The 22,029-nt window shown below is 38.3% G+C and overlaps 1 protein-coding gene across 2 annotated transcripts; it reads right to left on the bottom strand.

Annotated features, from left to right (window-relative positions):
- Positions 1 to 10: 10 nt before the first annotated feature.
- On the bottom strand, positions 11 to 22,024 carry LOC148716844 (uncharacterized). Of its 2 annotated transcripts, XM_088745343.1 has the most exons (7): positions 21,298 to 22,024; positions 18,305 to 18,667; positions 15,628 to 15,936; positions 13,042 to 13,461; positions 12,549 to 12,782; positions 8,335 to 8,830; positions 11 to 151 (listed from the first exon to the last, which is right to left on the bottom strand). In XM_088745343.1, exons 1-6 carry the CDS (start codon positions 21,530 to 21,532, stop codon positions 8,361 to 8,363), a joined length of 2,031 nt encoding a protein of 676 aa, XP_088601469.1. In that variant the 5' UTR covers positions 21,533 to 22,024; the 3' UTR covers positions 11 to 151; positions 8,335 to 8,360. The 2 variants fall into 2 exon arrangements, with proteins under 2 accessions (XP_088601469.1, XP_088601467.1); XM_088745341.1 differs by lacking the exon at positions 11 to 151 and having other exon boundaries at positions 6,272 to 8,830.
- Positions 22,025 to 22,029: the final 5 nt, after the last annotated feature.

Genomic DNA, 22,029 nt, shown 5'->3' with positions numbered 1-22,029 from the left:
TTTCCCAAACCTTGAGCAAAGCCTGCTGGTATGCAGCAAGTGTACTTGAAAGTAAGTTGCATCTACTAGCAGACAGCAGGTCTATCTTTTGCATAACATCTACTTTCAGCTTTTCAAATTTCTTTTTACCCTTCCTGACTTTGGCTTGAACCTGGAAGAAAAAATACTTTCAAAATTTAATTTCTGGCTGCAATAAGTGAGAATCAGCCTACTTTTTGAAGTCTATTTCTTCCTTGACATAGCAAAATGGCAACTTCTGGTTGGATGGGCAAAGAAATTACACTGCACACATTTTCAAGTAATTGCAGATAATTATTAATACTGTGTTTAGCACCTAACCTTGAATAAGCAACCATTCAGTAGGTAAGAAAAGTTAACCCTTTAATTCACTAGGTGTACTTGTTAATTCTCTCCTCTAGCTTCTACACATTTCCTTGTCAATTGGTTATGGGAATTTAGTGTCAGATCAGGATGACAACTTCTACCAGATAAGCTTGAGTATTCTTGTTACCTGTTTGCTGCATAGCGTATATGTACTTTAAGGAGACGTTATATGTTAATCACTTCAGGGAGTGAAAGGCAGGGATTTCATTAATGTTTTCAGCAGGAGGGCAACTGGTTTTCAGAGAGAGGGGGGGGGGGGGGTTGGCAAAAATTTTTGAATTGAACTTCTTTATAAAATAACCTTTCCTCCAGGTCATCAAATCAGCAGGGCAAAACTGTCCTCACTGCTGGTCAATTTGCCTGGTGCCCAGCCCTTACTGAAACCCATGTAAAGGATTAACACATGCGTCAAAACTTTCCGTTTTTGAAAACACGCTTTTCTAGCGAGATTCGACAAAGTTAGGCCCTGTACTGAACCAGCGTGCACATATGAGAGTGATTGCTACCGAATGAAGCTTCCTCATGTACACTGAATTCAATTGACCATGCTAGGATCTGGCTAGGCAAAGTAGATCCTGAATCACTCCTTTTCGTGTGACGGGAAACTGATAGTGGGAAGTCTTAACGAGCTGAATAGTACTGAAGTGGGGTCATAACGTAATCAATAATTCACGAGGGTGTTTCATGACGAAGTCCACCCTCGTTTATTTGAAAAACGAAAAAAACAAAACAAAACAAAGAAACAAACAAACAAATTAGGAAGTTGAGAAATGGCATCAGCTTTCAAAACCGAATGGCTTAGGGAGTTATTTTAATTTATCAGCAGTCGCATTCGCTTTTAAACTGGCAGGAGATCAGGGAAGTCGAACCTATTTTTATTTTCAGCCTTTTAAGCCCACACTTTTCATTTTTCCACGGAATTGATCTGGTCCAAGTTCAAGAGTCCTGAAGGAGTGCGTGGAATAATTCCCCAGGATGTACCTCCAGGGAGGGTTTAATTCGATTGAACTCTTAATCGCGTAACTACGCAGATAAGAATCATAGGCTTAAATGAAACGTTCGATAATAGGCACTGGTTAAAATTCTTAACAAAACAGCCTTGCAAATTTTTAGTCATTCATCTTTAAGAAATAGCGGGAAATAATGACGTCGAATTCTGCTGTGCGTACACAGTCCGTACACTTTTCAATAGGGTAAAAATAATGAATTTGACTATTTCGACAAGACAATTATTCAAACTCGCGTGATTTTGCATAAAGCTATAAAATGAAAGTAAAATCTGACTAGACACCACCTCGAGGGGTGAGATCCAATCATGCAAATCTAATTTGGAAACTAGTGTGACGGCGACAAATAAGGGGAAAAACGATACCCAAAGCCTTTCTTTATTCCTGACCGCCGATTCTTCTGCCGCTATACCATTGCGCTTCCATAAAAAAGCCATTGAGCTTCCCCTGAACAAAGGAACGCCTGAAAGCAGGCTGAAATCACCAGATGGCTTCACCTTTTCCTCACATTATGGGAGAAAATTGTCGAATACGTGGTCCCTTCAAATCGTCAAAACAGGATCTGTTTAAAAATATGATTAAAAATAATTTTGTCGTGGATTTTTTTGTTCCCGAGAAGTCGAAAATTTTTAAGTACCGTAAATGTGTATGGGCCAACCCTTTGCTAGTTAGTAGTAACTTGAAATGACTACAATGTTGCCAAACGCGGGATGGTGCCCCGCAAGAACACGACATGAAAGCAAACACGCTATCGTGCGATTGATGGCTTTCCCATGATGGGTCATAGAAGTTGTTTTTAATAGACACCCAGCTGAGTTTTACAGCGAAAGTATAACAAATACGTGAGACAGGAGTTAAATGCAAACCGTCTATGCGTAGGCATTGGTCAGCGGGCGTATATTGATCTATGAATTCTGGTAACAAACAGTGAGGAGAGCTTCACTGAGACATCTTGAAACATCGTAACAGTTGTCGGTGATCAAAATACTGTCAAGAAAGTGGTAGAGAAGTTAAACGTGTTCGAAATTCAAATGCAAATTTATGTATTATTCGCCTTTTTACCTAATATACGGACAATTTATCGATAATTCAATGTATGGCGATGTGACCCTAGAAAATACCAGGCTTATAGTTGAAGCCACCTCAAATATAAATCGATAGTTGTCAATCGAAAACTCTAATAGGAAGCGCAATCCCTCGCAATCCTCGGGTGAAATTTGACTATTTCTAGGAAAACAATAGAAAAATAGGTGCATAAGAAAATACTCCAGCAAGTAATAACTAACGTTGTAATGTTCCGACGTTTCGGCGACCTCCCGACGCTATCATCGGGGAATCAATAACAAGAGCGCGTTCAAGAGTATTAACTCTTAAAAGAGTTGAGTTTGACTGAGACAGCGGCGGGCGAAAAAACGATCACGAGGGCGAAAAATGGCGGAGGTTAAGCTGCATAGTCAGCATCCGCAATCGCCATTTATCGCCCACCAACTCTTTCCGGCGCTAGTCGTTAGAGTGGGCCGTAAGCTGTACGCAGCTTGGCGATTTTTTCGTATTCAATTAAGATTCTTTGGTGATGAATAAAGGGAGAAAAATAAAAAACACTTAGCCATTATCCAGTAATACCACACGCTCTCACGCTCGAGCAATATGGCTCGAGCAATATGGCTCGAGCAATATACCTCACGCTCGAGCAATATGGCCTAACGGTTGTTTTGAATGTGACGCCCACTTCCGTTGAGTTGAGATGGGAGTTCCTGTCACTGCACACTTTTTCACAGTTTTCACATAAGTGGAGAACATCCATACTTGCCTTTACTTTTCCAAGAGCTTTTGGCAAAATACGGTCAGGAGCATAACAAAGTACGAAGAAAACAGGTAGAGATTCGCCTCAGCTTGCCAATTTCCAGAAACAGGATAAATTAGAAGTTTCAGGGTCGGTTATTTAAACGAGGTCTAACCTACCCTGCTGGCAGAGGCGTTTATTTGTTAACTTCCGCTACGGTTCACGTAAAAATAAAGTCCTCTGCGCTCGGCCTGTTAAATCTTCTTCGAGCATGCGCCTGGGAATAATCCAAGTTTGTGGATAATCTGATTTGCAAAACCGGTCAGAACCTGTTTTAAACACGTTTTTATGCGCACGCATCCTATTTAGCTATATAGTTGGCCGAGTACTACCGAGAACTAATTTGTTTCTAAGCAACAGGCCGCGCATGCTCGAAGAAGATTTAACAGGCCGAGCGCAGAGGACTTTATTTTTACGTGGACCGCAGGGGAAGTTAACAAATAAACGCCTCTGCCAGCAGGGTAGGTCTAACCCAAACCGCGGTTTGACGATGGCAATGGGCCTCAGGTATTCTCGATAAGAGGGTTGATGTGACAAAATAAATGTCCTTCCACCTGTTAGTTCTCGGCCCTCTTGACACTGTTCACAAATATAAACTTTCAGATGAAAGGTTCGCCTAAATTGAGGACAGTTTAGAACGCGGTTTTGTAAGACAACTGCAAAACAACTTTGATAAAATAACCGGCCCTCATTTCTCCAACAGTAGCATATGTTCGAAAATTCTGAGAGATAACTTGTATTGAAGAAAAAAAAATTGAACATTTGATGTGATTTTTAGTTTGACGAAAACAAGTTTTCGAAGTTTTACCGTAAGGTGATCAGTATTGCGAAAATTTGTCTCCGGGGCAAGTTTACTAGAATTACCGTGTGGTGTAAATTTGTCCAAATCCATAATTTTAGCGCAATAATACAGATAACTTTTCTTTAGAAACTATCAGCCTTTAATACAGATGACTGCTTTCACATCCAGGGGCTGATTGTTCAAAGGCTGGATAACGCTATCCACTGGATAGCGACGTATGTCTTGTAAACACGTATCCGCTGGATAAAGGTGTATTCGGTCGATAGCGCTTTCAACCTCTGAACAACCAAAATCAAGTATTTAGACTTATTTCTATCCCATCTTCCAAAATATTTTTAAAAGTTGTAATGTAAGTGTCGGCTATTTTCTTTCTCCCAAAACAGAGCATCGATTCCATTGATTTCTAGTTCTCGAAACACAGATAACTTGAAGATTCCGTTTAATCGAAGTGAGTTTTCAAACCCCTTGGGTCATTATTTTCAGTTTCAATTTTATCCTCTGTGATTTACAGTCGACTCCCGAAACTCGAACCTTCAAGGGAAACTGAAAAAGGTTCGAGTTATCAGGAGTTCGAGTTAACGGGATTTGAGAAAAAATGACCGGAATTAAGGGAAAAAATGATGTTGAATGTTTTTCTTCATATGCAGTGTACATTTTACAATCAAACTAAGTGAAGCGTAACCCTCAAGATTACATTAATGAATTGATCATTTGGATATTGAACCCGCCAGTTGTTTCAAGAATGCAATAATGAATTGATTATTTGATTATTGAACCCGCCAGCCGTTTCACGAATGCAATAATGGATTGATTATTTGAATATTGAACCCGATAGCCGTATCCGTTTTGAAAAGGCGCGGATCATTGTTGAAATCAGAAGTCCATTTCTGATTAGACCAATAAGATTGTTCTATTCGACGAGGAATACTGAAAATGAACAAACTGCACTGTAAAAACACTGCGAAAACAGTCGATCGCAAATATTTACGAAATAAAAGTCTTGCGATGGCTTCGCCCGTAAACTATTTTCTTGGACCATGAATGCACACAAGAATTTCTACAAGTTCGTCAAGATGTAAATAGGCGAAAAAAGCTGTCGATAACATTCCATTTACAACATTTAATTTACAAGAAGTTCTACACAACACTCGAACTCACCTTTCACGCCATCGTCTGACGCCATGAAATGGTTCCGTTTCATCATCACGTGTTCGCATAATCCCATCAGAAATGGACTTCTGATTTGAACAATGATTCGCGCCTTTTCAAAACGGACACGGCTATCGGGTTCAATATTCAAATAATCAATCCATTATTGCATTTGTGAAACGGCTAGCAGGTTCAAAAATCAATTCATTATTGCATTCTTGAAACGACTGGCGGGTTCAATATCCAAATGATCAATTCATTAATGTAATCTTGAGGGGTAGGCTTCACTTAGTTTGACTGTAATCAAATTTGATTACAGTTTAGAGAAGCCGAGTGAAAAAAAAAAAAGACAATACATCTCTAAATTACTGTATAAATCGGAACGTAACGTAATGTGAAAAATATAACAAAGGAATGCAGCGGGGAGAGGTCCAGTAACTGCGAACCGTACAGGTTTTTTTTATTTTTAAGAGACCAATGTCGGGTTACTGGTACAAATAACCTCATGCGATTTAAAAAGGAGTTAGGAAGAACCAATTTGTGAAAACCAGCGGAACTTGAACTGAACTGACACGTCTTGTCACGGTAATGTAAAAGAAAAGAAACAGTTCACACGGCTGCTTCAAAATAAATTTAAGGTTTTGGACAACAGTGTTTTGACTTGGCACGTATCGACAGACGTGGTTCGAGTTATCGAGGGTAAAATTATATAGAAAATGACCTCAAGGGAAACGAAAATTGGTTCGAGTTAGCGGGAGTTTCGAGTTATCGAGGGTTCGAGTTACCGAGGGTAAAATTACAGTGAATGTATGACGGAAATCCATGGGAAATCGATTTTGGTTCGAGTTAGCGCGAGGTTCGAGTTAGCGCGAGGTTCGAGTTATCGGGAGTCGACTGTAGAACTAAAGCACAGTGTGATATCGGTTTTCACGAGTCAGGTGATAGATTTTCCTTGAATCACATAATTGAATAAAAATGATAAAAAAAAAAGAAACACCATCAAAATTGTTCGTTTTTATCCTGAGTTCGCGCTCAGATGCGAAACATTTATTATCACTAGCTTTGTTTTCAACTCGCAATTTCACGCTCGTTAAAAATACCCCGCTTCGTTAACCAATCGAATGCGAGAGTTTATTCAATTACGCGATTCTAATCGTAATTTTACAACTTGATTAATCGATCTGCAGAAGTCGATGAACGGTTTCGAACTGAATACAGATTGCGACAAAGAGTTCAGAAAAAAGATACTGTACATTACCATAATCAAAGCAATCAAAAGTTAATCTCCGGCAGATTTAACAGTTCTCCGCCCAGGTTCATCGATAAGGTTGTCGCCTTAGCCTCTTCGGAGGACTTCCGATGACACTAAAACTGGTTGAAATACAACATTTTTGCGGCTAAAATCATTAGTGGAATCAATGTCAGTCATACTGTAAGAAACTCTTTGGTTAAACGCCAACAGTGAGTTTTTTTAACAAAAAAAAAAACAAAACCGGAAATCTGTCTGTGTTCGCGGGCTCCAAATTCATACAATATTTACCGCTATGATACGGATACAGTTGAACCCCGGTAACTCAAATTGCCAAGGGGAATTGAATTTACTTCGAGTTATCGGGGTTTGAAGTTATAGGGGTTTTGAGCAAAAAGACTAGAAACACTCGATCAAAAATATTTTGCAGTAGTTACTGGAAAGGCTGTGAACCGGGGTGACGGAGAAGGGATGCAAGCGCCATGCACATTGAATTTTGAAGGAAGAAGAAACAATATTATGGTTTTCAAGAATGAACTGGGCAAGATTGAAGTGTAAGGACAAAGAACAGATAGATTCCAGCTTGCGCGCCATTATTTCTAGCTTTCCCTTGTTAATTATTTTTGCGCAAGAAAAATAACCGGGAATCTGTTTGTGTTTTCCGGCTACTCGTTCCAGAGGGTCTCGATGGGTTTAACCGTTGCCATAAAGCAGCAAATAAAATCCAGCCGTGGAGCGAAAAATTGAAAAATATCAACCGCTAGTCGTAAAAAATTACCATCATGATGATAACAATTTTTCCCATCTGCAATCAATCATTTTAAAAGTGTCAAAATCTCCGACTGTTATTTGTCTTGTCGTGTGGCCAAAGTAAAAAAACAGAGAATTTCTCTCTATCAACACAACAACACCTTGGAACTACGTCGTTGCTCGACTCTAATGGTAAAAGCGAGCGAGCAAATCTGTTTTAGAACAAAACAATTGATCAAATTAACTTTTCAAGAGGGTGGCATTGGGGTTTGCGGTTTTGGCCTTTTTTTAGATCTGGTTTTTGGTTTCTGTGCCAAAAGACGTCGGTTTTTCGGTTTTGTTGTTCGTTGCGTTCTGTGGATTTTCCATTTTCAGCATTTGGTTTTCGGTTTTCGTCAAAAATTTTGACGGGTACTTAGATTTGGTATCTGATGTGCTTTTTCGATTTTTCATATTGGGCTTCCGGTTTCTCTTCGATTTGAGCAGCAGTTACACGCCTCTGCTGATCTCGAATAGCCGCGACACCGATGTTGCTCCACTTGTAACCACAGTTTCATATCGATTAGGATTTTGACAACTGAGAAGTGCAAATTTATCGGTTTAGACGGTTTTACATGCGGTTTTCGGTTTTGATCGAATTTTTTTGCGGTTTTGCGGTTTCTAAGAGACCCCAATGCCCCCCTCAAAATACTTTGAGCTAGTTTTTGACATTTGGTTAACTGTAACGTAATAGAAAGAAAATTAACCGTTAGCCGAAGAATGGCCAAGATATTTTTCACCGTTAGCCGTAAAAGCCATCGACTCATTGAGCAGTTTCTTGTCAGTGATCAAGAAATTTTTTTTAGTTTCCAGCATAGGGGACTCTCAAAAATTACTAAATATTTCTTCAAGCAATGCGCATGAACTCCAAGAAAGCTCCCTTCCAATGAAGCCTATTTCTCAAAAGGGGTCTTGTAAACCTTAATCTCTAAAGAAATTATTGACTAGGGAAACCTGCCTCTACTTCTCTGCTGAACAAGGGAGAAGGTGCAAAATCCTATTTATACGCAGACCAAATGATTTAAGCAACAATTTAAACTTTGTAAGTTAGTACACGACACTACAGCTAGTTCAAGTTGCATAACATATGCTATGTACAAAAAAGTCCTACTTGTGTCCACCTGGCTCTGCCATGATCTATACACGGGCAGAGACTTCCGAGGTTTGATTTCCGTTTTGAAGTCGTCTGCTTAGGTAAGCCTCGCCATTTGGCTTCCTTAAAGCCTTTTCAAGCTGTTCCCAGAAGTAGGGTTTCACATTACAGTTTTCCCAATCCAGGTAGGTTGTGTCTCGAAGAGCAAAGGGTATTTCACAGTGCTTGTACATAACTGGTACAACCTGATGATATCGCACCCTGGAAAGCGCCTTGTGTAGCTCATCTTTACACCAATCACTCTTAATGAAGTCTGGAGAAAGTACTGCAATTGTTTTTTTACTGAAGCAAATTGCTTCAGCAATGTTTTGCACTATTGTTTCTCCAACAGTGAAGTTCTTAAAGTCAATACAACACTTGAATCCTCGTTTTTCGAGCTCAGCAAGAAGTTCTTTCGCCCAGTCAACATCTTTGTAACAGTAGCATATAAACACATCATGCTTTGCTTCATAATCTGAAAAAAGTCAAACCATGTGTCATGTTCCAACCACGTTTTTGATAGATGCACAACACATACTTAAACCACAGCTTTTTAAATTCATTTTGATGCACTCACAAAGGAAGAAGTGAATATCTCACTAATATAAAGGAAAATACAGAATGAAAAAATAAGTAAAAATGGAAAAAAAAAACTTAACAAAGCAACAACCCAGGTAAGGATGTGACAAAAATGCAGTGAGGCAAAATGAATAAGATTCTAGTTAACAAACTGAAATTAAGGGAGACAAATTTGCACGGATGGCTGAATTCACGAAAAAAAGCATGCTCATCAAATGTTAGTAACTGAAAAGGAAAGGGAGGGGAGGGGAGGGGAGGGGAGGTTTACATAGCGATTGGATACTAAAGAACTAAATGACCACCATAACAACGTAATCTCTACTTTTTAAAATTTAACTCAGCGTGTAAATACCTGAAAGGGAGCTGGGGTTACATAACATACTAAATAGCATTTTTTAATTAGTATTTTCTTCAGATGCTAAATCATCAGGGTACATTTGTATAAATTAAGGGCACGGATAACGCTATCCAGCGGATAAGAGAGAGTAAAACTCAACAGGCTATCCACCGGATAGAGATTTATGGGTTAGGTGGAAAATGGGGAGTGTGGAAAGTGCGGAAAGTGCGGAAAGCGCGGAAAGTGTGGAGTGTGGAAAATGTAGAGTGTGAAAAACGTAGAGTGTGGAAAACGAGGAGTGTGGAAAACGAGGAGTGTGGAAAACGAGGAGTGTGGAAAATATGGAGTGTGGAAAATATGGAGTGTGGAAAATGCGGAGTGTGGGGGTGCACCCGATTCGCCTTTAATTAACCGCTTACATGCGGGTGGGGTAAGGAGTAGGTTTTAACGATATGAACAGTAACAAGCACTCCATTTCCTTGAAGGTGATGCATCATTGCGTTTTCACTACTAAACCGTAAATTACTTTTTCAAGTTTAAAAGAACGCAAAAAGGTAAACAAAAGAATCGAACAATCAAACGAGTGAAACATTACAGTCAATAACAACAAGCAGTCCATGCTCTTTAAGAAAGAGATGGATCATTGCATTTTATTTTGTAGCTATGTAAAGAGCACCGTATAAAATGGGTAATAAAAAAATCAACGCGAAAACACGTGGACAGTGTGGACCACGTGGAGATCAATGCGAACTTGTACTCACCTGTGAATATGCAAATTCAATTGAATCTACCCATGGCTTACAAGTAACGTATTTTGCAAGATTTGCACCATTTAGGTGTTAACGGTAACACCTTTTCGAACGTGACCAAAAATATTTTCCAGACGCTTTCTGTCAATTCATAATATTCACGGCTAACTAGCCAAAGAAAACAACATCAGCGCGAGGTTGATAGTTTGCTTGCAGACGATAACAGTATTACCCTGGTAAGATAATTTTTTATGCATGTATATATTTTTATGTCCTTTTACTTTATATACACTCTACACTCCGCGTTTTTCACACTCGAAAAAAGTGAAAAAATGCTGTTTCAGCTACAACATACTGAGAGTAACGTTTCACTCGTTTGATTCTTTTGTTTACCATTTACCTTTTTGTTTTTAACGTTAAAACCGTGAAGCCCCAAAAGCACCTTCTAGCACAGGATTTTAATCATATCCTGTGGTTATTCTTGTGGGTGTTTTGTTGTTCACACCCAAACTTGGAACGTGACATATTCTGATAAGGTGTAGTATAAAGTAAGATCCTATGTATTTTATCCTGATGAAGTTGAAACCGGTGGATTAATAAACCCAATACTATAAGACAAGTTGCTGTGTGCTGCCCACTAGTTCTCTTATAAAATTACACACTTTTCCACACTCCACATTTTCCACACTCCATATTTTCCACACTCCTCGTTTTCCACACTCCTCATTTTACACACTCTACGTTTTTCACACTCTACATTTTCCACACTCCGCACTTTCCACACTCCGCATTTTCCACACTCCTCATTTTCCACACTCCTCATTTTCCACACTCTTCATTTTCCACACTCCTCATTTTCCACACTCTTCATTTTCCACACTCCTCATTTTCCACACTCCTCATTTTCCACACTCCTCATTTTCCACACTCCTCATTTTCCACACTCCTCATTTTCCACACTCCACATTTTCCACACTCTACATTTTCCACACTCCACATTTTCCACACCCCTCATTTTCCACACTCTACATTTTCCACACTCCACATTTTCCACACTCTACATTTTCCACACTCCACATTTTCCACCCTCCACATTTTCCACACCCCTCATTTTCCACACTCCTCATTTTCCACACACCTCATTTTCCACACTCCTCATTTTCCACACACCTCATTTTCCACACTCTACATTTTCCACACTCCTCATTTTCCACACTCTACATTTTCCACACTCCTCATTTTCCACACTCCTCATTTTCCACACTCTTCATTTTCCACACTCCTCATTTTCCACACTCTTCATTTTCCACACTCTTCATTTTCCACACTCCTCATTTTCCACACTCCTCATTTTCCACACTCCTCATTTTCCACACTCCACATTTTCCACACTCCACATTTTCCACACTCCACATTTTCCACCCTCCACATTTTCCACACCCCTCATTTTCCACACTCCTCATTTTCCACACTCCACATTTTCCACACTCTACATTTTCCACACTCCACATTTTCCGCCCTCCACATTTTCCACACTCCTCATTTTCCACACACCTCATTTTCCACACTCCTCATTTTCCACACACCTCATTTTCCACACTCTACATTTTCCACACTCCTCATTTTCCACACTCCTCATTTTCCACACACCTCATTTTCCACACTCCTCATTTTCCACACACCTCATTTTCCACACTCTACATTTTCCACACTCCTCATTTTCCACACTCCTCATTTTCCACACACCTCATTTTCCACACTCCTCATTTTCCACACACCTCATTTTCCACACTCTACATTTTCCACACTCCTCATTTTCCACACTCCTCATTTTCCACACTCCTCATTTTCCACACTCCTCATTTTCCACACACCTCATTTTCCACACTCTACATTTTCCACACTCCTCATTTTCCACACTCCTCATTTTCCACACTCCTCATTTTCCACACTCCTCATTTTCCACACTCCTCATTTTCCACACACCTCATTTTCCACACTCCTCACTTTCACACTTCTCCTTTTCCACCTAACCAGATTTGTGCAGCACCGTACAGTACGAGTTTCTGTTCATTGTTTGATTTGGTTAATAATCTTTAAGTCACACTAGGTGGCTCGTCACGCGCTCTTGTTTGATAAAAGGCCCTTTTGATCAGTTTTTGGCAAGCACTCATGCTCGTAAGGAAAGAAATTAGTTAAGGAAAGGAAGGGAAAGTTCAATCAATATCAACTCTTGCCAGATCCGGCAATAATGTAAGTTTGATTTACCTGAAGCATTTCTCTATTTCCATGTCCCTAATTTCTTAAATCAATTTTTAGTTTCACGGTATAATACAATAATAAAGAAGGAGGCGTTTCCAAAGAAATTTGGTGCGGTACGTTGTTATCAGTGGATTTTGTGTGGTCCAGCTAGCGGCGGACGAGCGCCGCTATACACTCTTTGAATAACCGGGGTCAACTGGGTATGAGTAAGATAATTTATTGTAATTAAGTTAAACATTGCAAAATAAAATTAACTGATTAAATACCTATTTCTGGCAACGTTTTCAAAACCTCAGCACCTTCAGCATTTTCTGTATCTCCATTTAATATTGGCTGGCACGTGTAACACTCTGGATCATGTCTGTGTTCCAAGGAAGAGAGCCACAGCAAACGCTTCTTTTTTGCGATAAATAACAATGGAAAAACTAAGACTAAGATGATAACCACACCAATAGCCGTTCCTATGGCAATCTTGGTGACATCTGTTGATGCTGTAATCTCTGGTCAAAAGATGGAAAAGGAAATGAGTAATTTAAATTACACATGTAAAAAAAAATATAGAAATATATATGAAATTCAAATCACGAGATACAATTAAGGTTCAAAGGCCAATAAAAAAGACCTAGGCACAAACAGAGGTTATAGTCTCAGTTTTTTATCTGAATGTTTGAGGAGGTTACGGATCCCTTTTTTGAAACAGACTAAGAAAAGCAAGTAGGGCAAATCCTTCTCTCTAACATTGATTTGTGGAGCCAGTACCTTTACTTGGATCTTCTCCCGGACAGTCGGCTTCATCTAAAATTGGTCGAACACGGCCTAAATTCTTTGATGAGTTAGTAAAGAAAGGACAAGGTTTACACGCCTCTTCAGATGTCTGGCTAATGTTTGGCTGGTATGTTCCTTGAGGACATCGAATAGGATCACGTCTTCCTGGTGGGCAATAAAAACCGGCTGGACATTGTTTACAGACATATTTAGATGTCTGGTTAATGTTTGGCTGGTATGTCCCCATTGGACATTGAACGGGACAAGTTGCCTCTGGAGGGCAATAAAAACCGGCTGGACACGGTTTACAGGCCTGTTCAGATGTCTGGCTAACGTTTGGCTGGTATGTTCCTTGAGGACATTGAATGCGACCACTTCCTCCTGGCGGGCAATAAAAACCGGCTGGACATGGTCCTACAATATAATTCAAAACAACAGTTATCTTTAGCTTGTAAGTTTTGTTTTTCCAATGTACACATACAAGTAATTTACAAATCCCAAAGAAAGGAGTTCCCTTAAGATACCCTTGGGAAAATAAAACACACAAGCTAAAAAAAGTATATCTAGATGGCTCTGAGCTAAACTTATTTGAAAGTCACCCTTTGGTGGCCAGGAGAAACAAACAATTAGTCCCTGGAAATAAAAAGAAAATTCAAAGAAGGAAAACTGTACCTTAAGAATTCAAGAAGAAGGAAATAAATTTGTGTGAGACAACAATTAGAATGTTTTTCTAATTTGACTCTGAAGCATTAACACCTTGTAATCAAAACATCACTACTTCCTTCATGTTTTCCAAACACAGGTTACCAAATTAGCACCTCTCACTGCTAATTTAGTTACCAACATTTTTCTGTAACTGCTATGATGACAAAAATGATTGCAGCATTAGGAACCTTTAGCTTGTGTGTTTTGTTTACTCATTCCAGGTCTCAAGGGAATTCCCAGCTTTATCTTTTGTAATTTATGTGTACCTAATTTAAAAGAGACAGTTCTCCATTAAAATATTATCACATGATCTGAAATGGGTAAACACACCAAACAAGCAGCATGTAAAGAAGTCTGTTGGAGTGCTAATCTGTGAGATTAAAATTTCGAACTTCCAGTGATGGAGGAAAATTTGATCTGAAGTCCATGGCATGAATCATGAGGATCATAAAATTTTGTAATGCCGCTGGAAGGCAACAATGATTAATTAACTCCCAAGATTTAACAATTTATTCTTCATTCTACATGCAACATGTTTCTAATACTTTCAGCTCTGAGAATCTAATTCATAATCTAGTTGAAAAGTATGACATGGTGGATATTCCTCATTCTTCTCATTTCACTTCTGCTTGAAATTGTATTGACACTGTAAGGAGAAATTCCTATTTGGTCACTCTTGAGTATGCTGCAGAGGTCTTCTGGATCCAATTATTAATTACCTGCACTGTCTATACAAGGGTGTGGCCAAGGGGGTCCTGGGGTGCCCATGACCCAATCCCACCCCTGCAAGCCTTCTAATGTCACTTTAAGTAAAACACAGCCTCAAGGTTGACATGACAATCTGGGCAGAACCCTCTGTTTGACTCAGTGAGACCCCTCTTTTGAAAAGTCCTGGCTACATCCCTGCTTTACAGTGCATTTCTAGTAAATTAACCTCTTTTGAGAAACTGATGTTAATTCAGATAATGTACTTTACACTGTTGTCTTTTATTGACATGTTTCATTTTTCTTATCAACTTTCTGCATGAACATTTATGGATAGGGTAAAGAGAAATAACTCATTGGCCAAACCTGGGATTAGAGGAATTAAGGGAAAAATCCCTAAGCAACAAATTGTAAACTGTGACAATTAATCAACTCAACTCCCCTTCTTCTCCAGTGAACTCAATCCAATATTCTGTTGAGAGAATTTCAATTCTCCCCCCAATATTAAAGATAGCTAGTATTTCCAAACCATGAAAACTGTGAAAGGTTAATTCATAATTCCTGATATTATCTGTGCAAACAGGTGCTTTGGATTTACGATATATAAAAGTAAGGAATGAGAAATTATCAAGTATGATTGAGTCAATCATATTATTAGTCAATCATTCTTAAACTTCAAAACAGCAAAAAATATGATCAAAACCAAATAACCACATGAAAAACCAATAAATTTTCACATCCCTGTTATCAAAACCCTAACCTATCTGATACAGTGGTGACAAGATCAGTAGAGGCGTGCAATTTAATTGCCACTCGCATCAAAGAGAAACCGGAACCCAAACAGGAAAATTGGAACAGAACCATTAAGGATACCAAATCTGAAAAATCCATTGGTATTTTTGACAAAAACCAAATGCTAAAAAATGGGAAATCTGCAATTACCACACTGAACACCAAAACTGAAGTTTTTTGGCACAAAAACCTACAAAAGCACAAAGAAAGAAAGAAAGAGAAATAGAGAGAGAGAGAGAGAGAGAGAGAGAGAGAGAGAGAGAGAGAGAAGCACTGTAAGATGACGAGTACATATAAATTAGGATGTGATTTTTCACTAAATGGAGCAACTGGTACTGTATAAACAAATACTACATAAATATGAGTAATTTACCATACCAACTTTAAGAAGAAATGTTTTCGATGAATACATGTCATTTCGGATGACCTGACACGTGTAGTTTCCAGCATCTTTAATTGTGATGTTCTTAATTTCCAATGTAACGAGTCTGTAGCTTTTTTCGGAATGGAAATACATATACTTAAGCTGTTCACTATCCTCATGTAACGGTGTGCCATTCTTCAAAAAAAAACCAGATACTAGTGGATTGGAGACTTTGATTTTACAGGTTATGTTGACTGTGGTTCCAATGAAGGCTGTGTTCCCATGTTTCAGTCCTACAGACTGTATAACTGGGACATCTATTACTAAAATCAAACAGAGGACTCTGTAAGAATCAATTGTTACAACAACCTTTTCCTTTAAATCAAAGCCAAAGTTAAAGTATCAATGATAATAAAATGCATGCAATGTAATCCTGAACAGCAGTTCCAGTCCACTGCATCGATATCAGCACCAACAACAAATATTTGTGAGGAAATTTACATACTTTTTCTATGCTATTTTAATTTTTTCATTCTCCTACATTCATTGAAGAGTAACAAACAATATTTAAACCTACAGCCTGTACAGAAGAGTCACTGCAGAAGGTTGCTGCAAAAATTCCACATTCTCCTCTAAAGGTGATCCTCAGAAAAATAAGTTATCGAACAACTTTTTTTAAACTTTCTATAAAATAATATATCTTATTAACCAAGCGCGAGGGCCGTACTGGGAGAATATTGGCCCGAGGTCTTGACAGTACAGACTGAGCGCAGCGAGGTCTGTACAAAAAAGACCAAGGGCCGATGTTCTTCCAGTACGGTCCTGAGCAAGCTTGGTTAATAAGAGATTTATTATACGACTGAAGTTCAAAGGGACACAGGTGCGGTAACATTCAGGACCATTCGGGACAGTGCCCGGTCCAATACTTAGAGAATATTGGACCGGCAATAGAGCATTTTGATTGGTTGATTTTAGTTATTGGCCCTCTGACTGCCCGAGTCGTGTAATAATGTTCATTAGCGATGACTGTTTCAAGAAATACAAGAAAAGATATGATGGGCTAATCTTAACCAATCTATGCCTGTACTGGCACTAATCGTGTGCATCGTTTTATCAGTTCACAGTACATTTTGTGGTAGCTGGGAGCAAGGGTTTTTGACATAACACTTGAAAAAAAAAAACTTGATAGGTAGAAAGTCTTGAGCACGTGGAATAATTTGATATATGGGAAAATAATGCAATTGTAAATGACCTCAACTCAGAACGTTACTCAAGTTGTTGTTTTCAACATCAAAATCTACATCATCCTGTAACAGGCTTTGTGCACACTTTCAGCTGTATCTTTTTTTCCCATGAATGATTTATTTTGAATTTCTCCAGATTGAAGAGGACAATTTGTACACTAAAATTGTGCAATAAAAGTATAGGTCACTATAATACTTATTCAAGAACTAAAGACTACCACTATTACCTCTTAACTGGTCAATTGGTTGAAAACCAATTATAACACCATGTTCTTGGAGTGCACGCACACTTATGCCCTTGATTATGTGACTTTTATGTGCAGTACAGGATGGGCAGTGCAATAATGAGGAATCACCTTCAACTCAAATCTTTAAATGTGTAATTTTACCTACATTTGGCTGTCTCGCAAAGATTTTACACAGCAAAGTAACAAGAACTTCATTAATTGTATGCTTGATGCAGCTTGGAAAAATAATTCAAATCTAGTGCATCAGTTTACTCTCAAAATTTTGTCTTCATGTCCAAACCTTTTTCAAGGTCCAAAAAATAACTTTCCAATTTTCTCTGGCTGCATTTTCAAAAATTCAAGGCTCTCCACCATTATCCAGCTGCATGCACATGGACATTGTAACTTATTTTATGTCTTATGATCGACTTATAATAGGTGACCATACCCCTGCCATAATAAATACCCCGGAAGATCAAATTTTTAGCTTTTTTTATTCCCTATTATTATCATCTCCAATTGTTATTTGCTTTCTTGGGCAAAGAGGAGCAACCATCTCCTGTTTCATTTAATTCTGTGTTGAAGGGTGCTAATGAAAAGCAACAATTTAAAATTGACTCGTTAGCATGTATCAGTTCTAAGATCATTTCACATGATTAAAGAAAACAGTTTCCTAAACCTATCAGACACACATTAAAGAGATAACTCTATTTATTTCATGACTCGGGCATTCAGAGGGCCAATAACTAAAATCAACCAATCAAAATGCTCTATTGCCGGTCAATATTCTCTCAGTATTGGGCCGGGCACTGTCCCGAATGTTCCTGAATGATACCGCACTTGTGTCCCTTTGAACTTCAGTTTTATAATAAATCTTTTATTAACCAAGCTTGCTTGGGACCGTACAGGAAGAATATCGGCCCTCTGTCTTTTTTGTACGGACCTAGCTGCGCTCGGTCCATACCGTCAAGACCTTGGGCCAATATTCTCCCAGTACGGCCCTCGCGCTTGGTTAATAAGATATAATAGCACTAGAATATACTGTAGCAGTTAAGCCTGCTCAGTCTCTACTATATTTTAAGGATAATGGTTCATCCCTTCAAAATTTAGGGGATGACCTGGCTGAGCTACATGTCTTGTATTATATGTGGGTGTCAGCTCTGAGGGGGAAAAGCTTGCTCCAAAGATTACAGTACAAATCTTTACAGGTGGTTACCTACCATGCACAATTAACTTAGCGTGAGCTGACGCCTGTTTCCCCTTCTTATTTGTCACAACACATGTGTAGTTTCCTGCGTCACTTTTTGAAATGTATTTGACTTCTAAATTTCGTTTGCAAGATGCAAATGAATAATTCCACTTTTCTTCCAGAGGTTTGCCATTAAACAGCCAAGTTATATTTGCTGAAAAATTTGAATGGACTTTGCATTTAAATGTTAGCCTGTCATCCAGATGGCGCATTATACTACTTCCACTGATCATTAGTGCTTGAGGATCTTTATCTAAGGTGTGGGGGGAGCCTGGTATGATTCCATTCATACAATTTCCAGTGTCACGTCTGTGCCGCTTTGATGAAAAGTTCACTACAGTAGAAAGCAATCAAATAATTAATCATTACTATGTGGATTTGCTCATTTTGCTGTTAACTGATTCAGTACTACTTCAAAATAAAGAGTTGGTACAGATAATTTTGTAGGAAGGAAATAGCCACAGGCTACTCAAACTAAGCTTTGTATAGCCACAGCTACTGATTATTTAAAATGTCTAAGATGAACAAGAAACCTTTCTTTGCAAAATTGAATTTGTCTTTAATTACAAAGTTGCCCGCTTGTGGAGATCACAATTCCACCACAGCATCAACCCAGAAGCACATTCACCCCCACCCAACTAAAAAAATTTATGCCCCCAGATCAAATGATCTCCCTTCCGAAAAAAAAACAAAAACAAAAACAAAACAATTAAAGCTTTTGTTTAGTTTCTGTCAAGATGTGGTGGCATAAAAATGCTTTGAGAAACAGTGAGACTACTTTGTAACATCAAAATTGTTTTGATTCAAGTAAATCTGGGGATACAACGTCAGCCTACGGCTGAGCAAAGCCTTTGAAAGCCGGTTCATCACTTTTATCCTAGAGATATGATAAGCCACACAGGTGACCGTGAGCCTCGTCCTGTATCAAGGAGACTACTGGATAATCCACAAGAATTGGCATGTAGCCAATTACTCTTTCCATACAACATACCCTATTTGAAATAATATCTGTATAACAATGCCCTTAAACACATTTGTTAAAAAATTACTTTTTATTAATTGGAAAAATATTTCTAAGATGGCTGGAGGTTTCATCCCATAGTAAGTTTGCCCAATCACCTTTGTCCCCTGCAATAAAACAAGTTTGCCCCCACCTTTACCATTTTGCTCCTAAAATCTCTCAAGTTATCTAGTATTTTGATGCACATGAAATTCCAAATTGAAAACATAACAAAGTTCAATCAACGTGCAAATAACCAGCTGTGTTAACCAACACACAACAATTGCACCAGTGATATAAAGCCTATGCTGGCCTTGACCCAACTGGTTTAACACCATTTTATGAGGAAACTAACGTGGAAAATTTAAAAAACTACTCCACATATAAACAATATGAAGTAGAACCCCACTAATTCCAACTTGATTACCTCAAACCCCCTGTTTACTCAAAATAATTTTACTTTCCCTTAAGCTTTGCTCAAATTTACCCTTAACTACAGCTCAAACTTTGACTGACAACCTTATAAGTCAATAGACATCAAAGTGTCAAGAAAGAGCTGATTGACACATCCCAATCTTTAATTACAATTGATAATACCATGCTAACTTTTATGAAAACATAAAATATTTAGTTCAACTTCTAAAACTGAAAGCCTTCCTTGCCAGGGTTTTAACCCTTTATCGCCCAGAAGTAAAAAGGAAATAATTATTCCATATGATTCCAGTATGTTCTCTTACAAGTAGGTTAAGAGAACAGAAAAGCTTATCAGCTAGATAATATTATCTTGATGTCACACCAAATTCCTTTGCCTACTTCACAACAAATACTGGCACTCAGTGGGGAGAATGACTAGTTGATTCTGGGGAGTTAAAGTTTTAACACCACTATACACATGTACAACCAAACTTTCCTTGAGTACCCTCCCCAGGGGAAGATTAGGGCCTAATGGAACTGGGTAAACAAAAATGAAAATTTTCATTTGAAGCTTTGAAAAGGATTCTGTATTTTGAGAAACAGAGCATGTTTTTACAAGGAATATATTGGGTCAGTCAATGGACTAAGTCCTACATTTGCAAATTGTACAAGAGGTAAATAAGAACAATGAATGCTTCTCCAGTTTCATTTATGAAATCAAAGTGTTTAGTATTTAACTATTCAAAGAACTGAATATACCAGTATTATTGAATGACAAAAAAACAATCCAAAGAGGGTATGGCAAGCAGCCATATGATAAGTCAGAAATCCTGTTTACAAATTCATGCTTGTAAATTCATCACAACAATAATTTAAGGGGAAAAAAAATTCTGCTTGCATGTGAATAAAACTTCCGTACAAAGAACTCTTTGACCCTCAAGATCTAACTGATTATTCTCCCCTCTAGCTACTACAAATTTCCTTGCAAATTAGTTACAAGAATTTGGTATTAGATCAGGACAAAAAGACTGTGATTACCTGTAAACTAGTTGGTTTTGCTAGGTGCAAACTTCAAGCTAAATAAAGTATTGTACCACAATATAAAAAATTTTGAATATTCTCATTACTTCTTTGCTGTGTAATGTATGGATATTGTGGGGGGAAGATACATGTTAATCACTTCTGTAAGGTAAGGGCTTAAAAAATTAAGGCCTTGAATCTGGGACAACATATTTCAGGTCTTAAGAAATATGCCTTATTTTTTTTATCATTAATATCGTAATTTTTCGCAATTCCTCGAGCTCTACTCTCCTTTGAAGGCTTTGAAGTGATATCAAGTCAATTATTAATCTTGGAACTATAATTTGACAGTGCACAAGTAATTTCAAATCAGCCAAACTGGCTACTAGAGTCCACTCAGTTGCTAAACAAATTTCACATAATTGAGATCGATCTCCACACAGTTTATTAAGTCAACGAATAACATTAAAAAAGTAGCACTGTAATTTTAACATACAACTTGAATTGCACCGAAACATAAACAAGCTCACCTTTTCCACACTCCTCTGAGTATAAAGCTTTTCCTTGGCAAAGCAGAATATTGGAATCGTTTTGATCACTACATGTTACCACAAGCACATGGCCAGGCATTCCTCGCCTGTCCTTGCAAGGACAAAATACTGTTTGTTTACGGCATTGTGATCTCTGTCGCCGTTCTTCCAATACATCTGAGGTAACTCCCACTCCGCAAAAGAGAGAAAATAAGAGAAGTTCTTTCGCAACCATAGATCGGTTGACTTGTCTGATCCTATCTAAACTTCTTGGAAATATCAGAAAGAGTATGAAATTCCCTTTCTGGGCCCGCTCGAATGTCTAAAACAGTTTTAGATGACCAATACTTGCATCTTGTAGAGGAATCTAGTTAACAAGTCCGCTTTACAGTTTCCTCTTTGCGAACCGAAAGAAAACGTTCCCGACGGTGATTGTGGAAGGTGACCAAGCGAAAGTGGCAACGGAATTAACAATTAAGTTTTATAAATCTTCTTCTGTAAGATAATAAGATATATGGAAAGCAAGAAATTTATCAACGTCAGTTAAACTTGGAAAATTAAAATAATACTTTCACCTGCTTGTCTGCACTCTTAAAGAGATCAGCGCAAGACTTGGAGAGCTGGCGACACAAACGCAGAACTGATGAGATATCGAAGAAGTAAGACAAATAAATGTCTGAGGCGAGACCGGAAATCCGTCTTCTTCTCTAAGGATTCCTCTAAGGATGGATC

The sequence above is a fragment of the Stylophora pistillata genome, chromosome 14 (assembly GCF_964205215.1).
Source record: "Stylophora pistillata chromosome 14, jaStyPist1.2, whole genome shotgun sequence".
Classification (NCBI taxonomy): domain Eukaryota; kingdom Metazoa; phylum Cnidaria; class Anthozoa; order Scleractinia; family Pocilloporidae; genus Stylophora; species Stylophora pistillata.
This window is presented reverse-complemented; position numbering and strand designations above follow the sequence as displayed.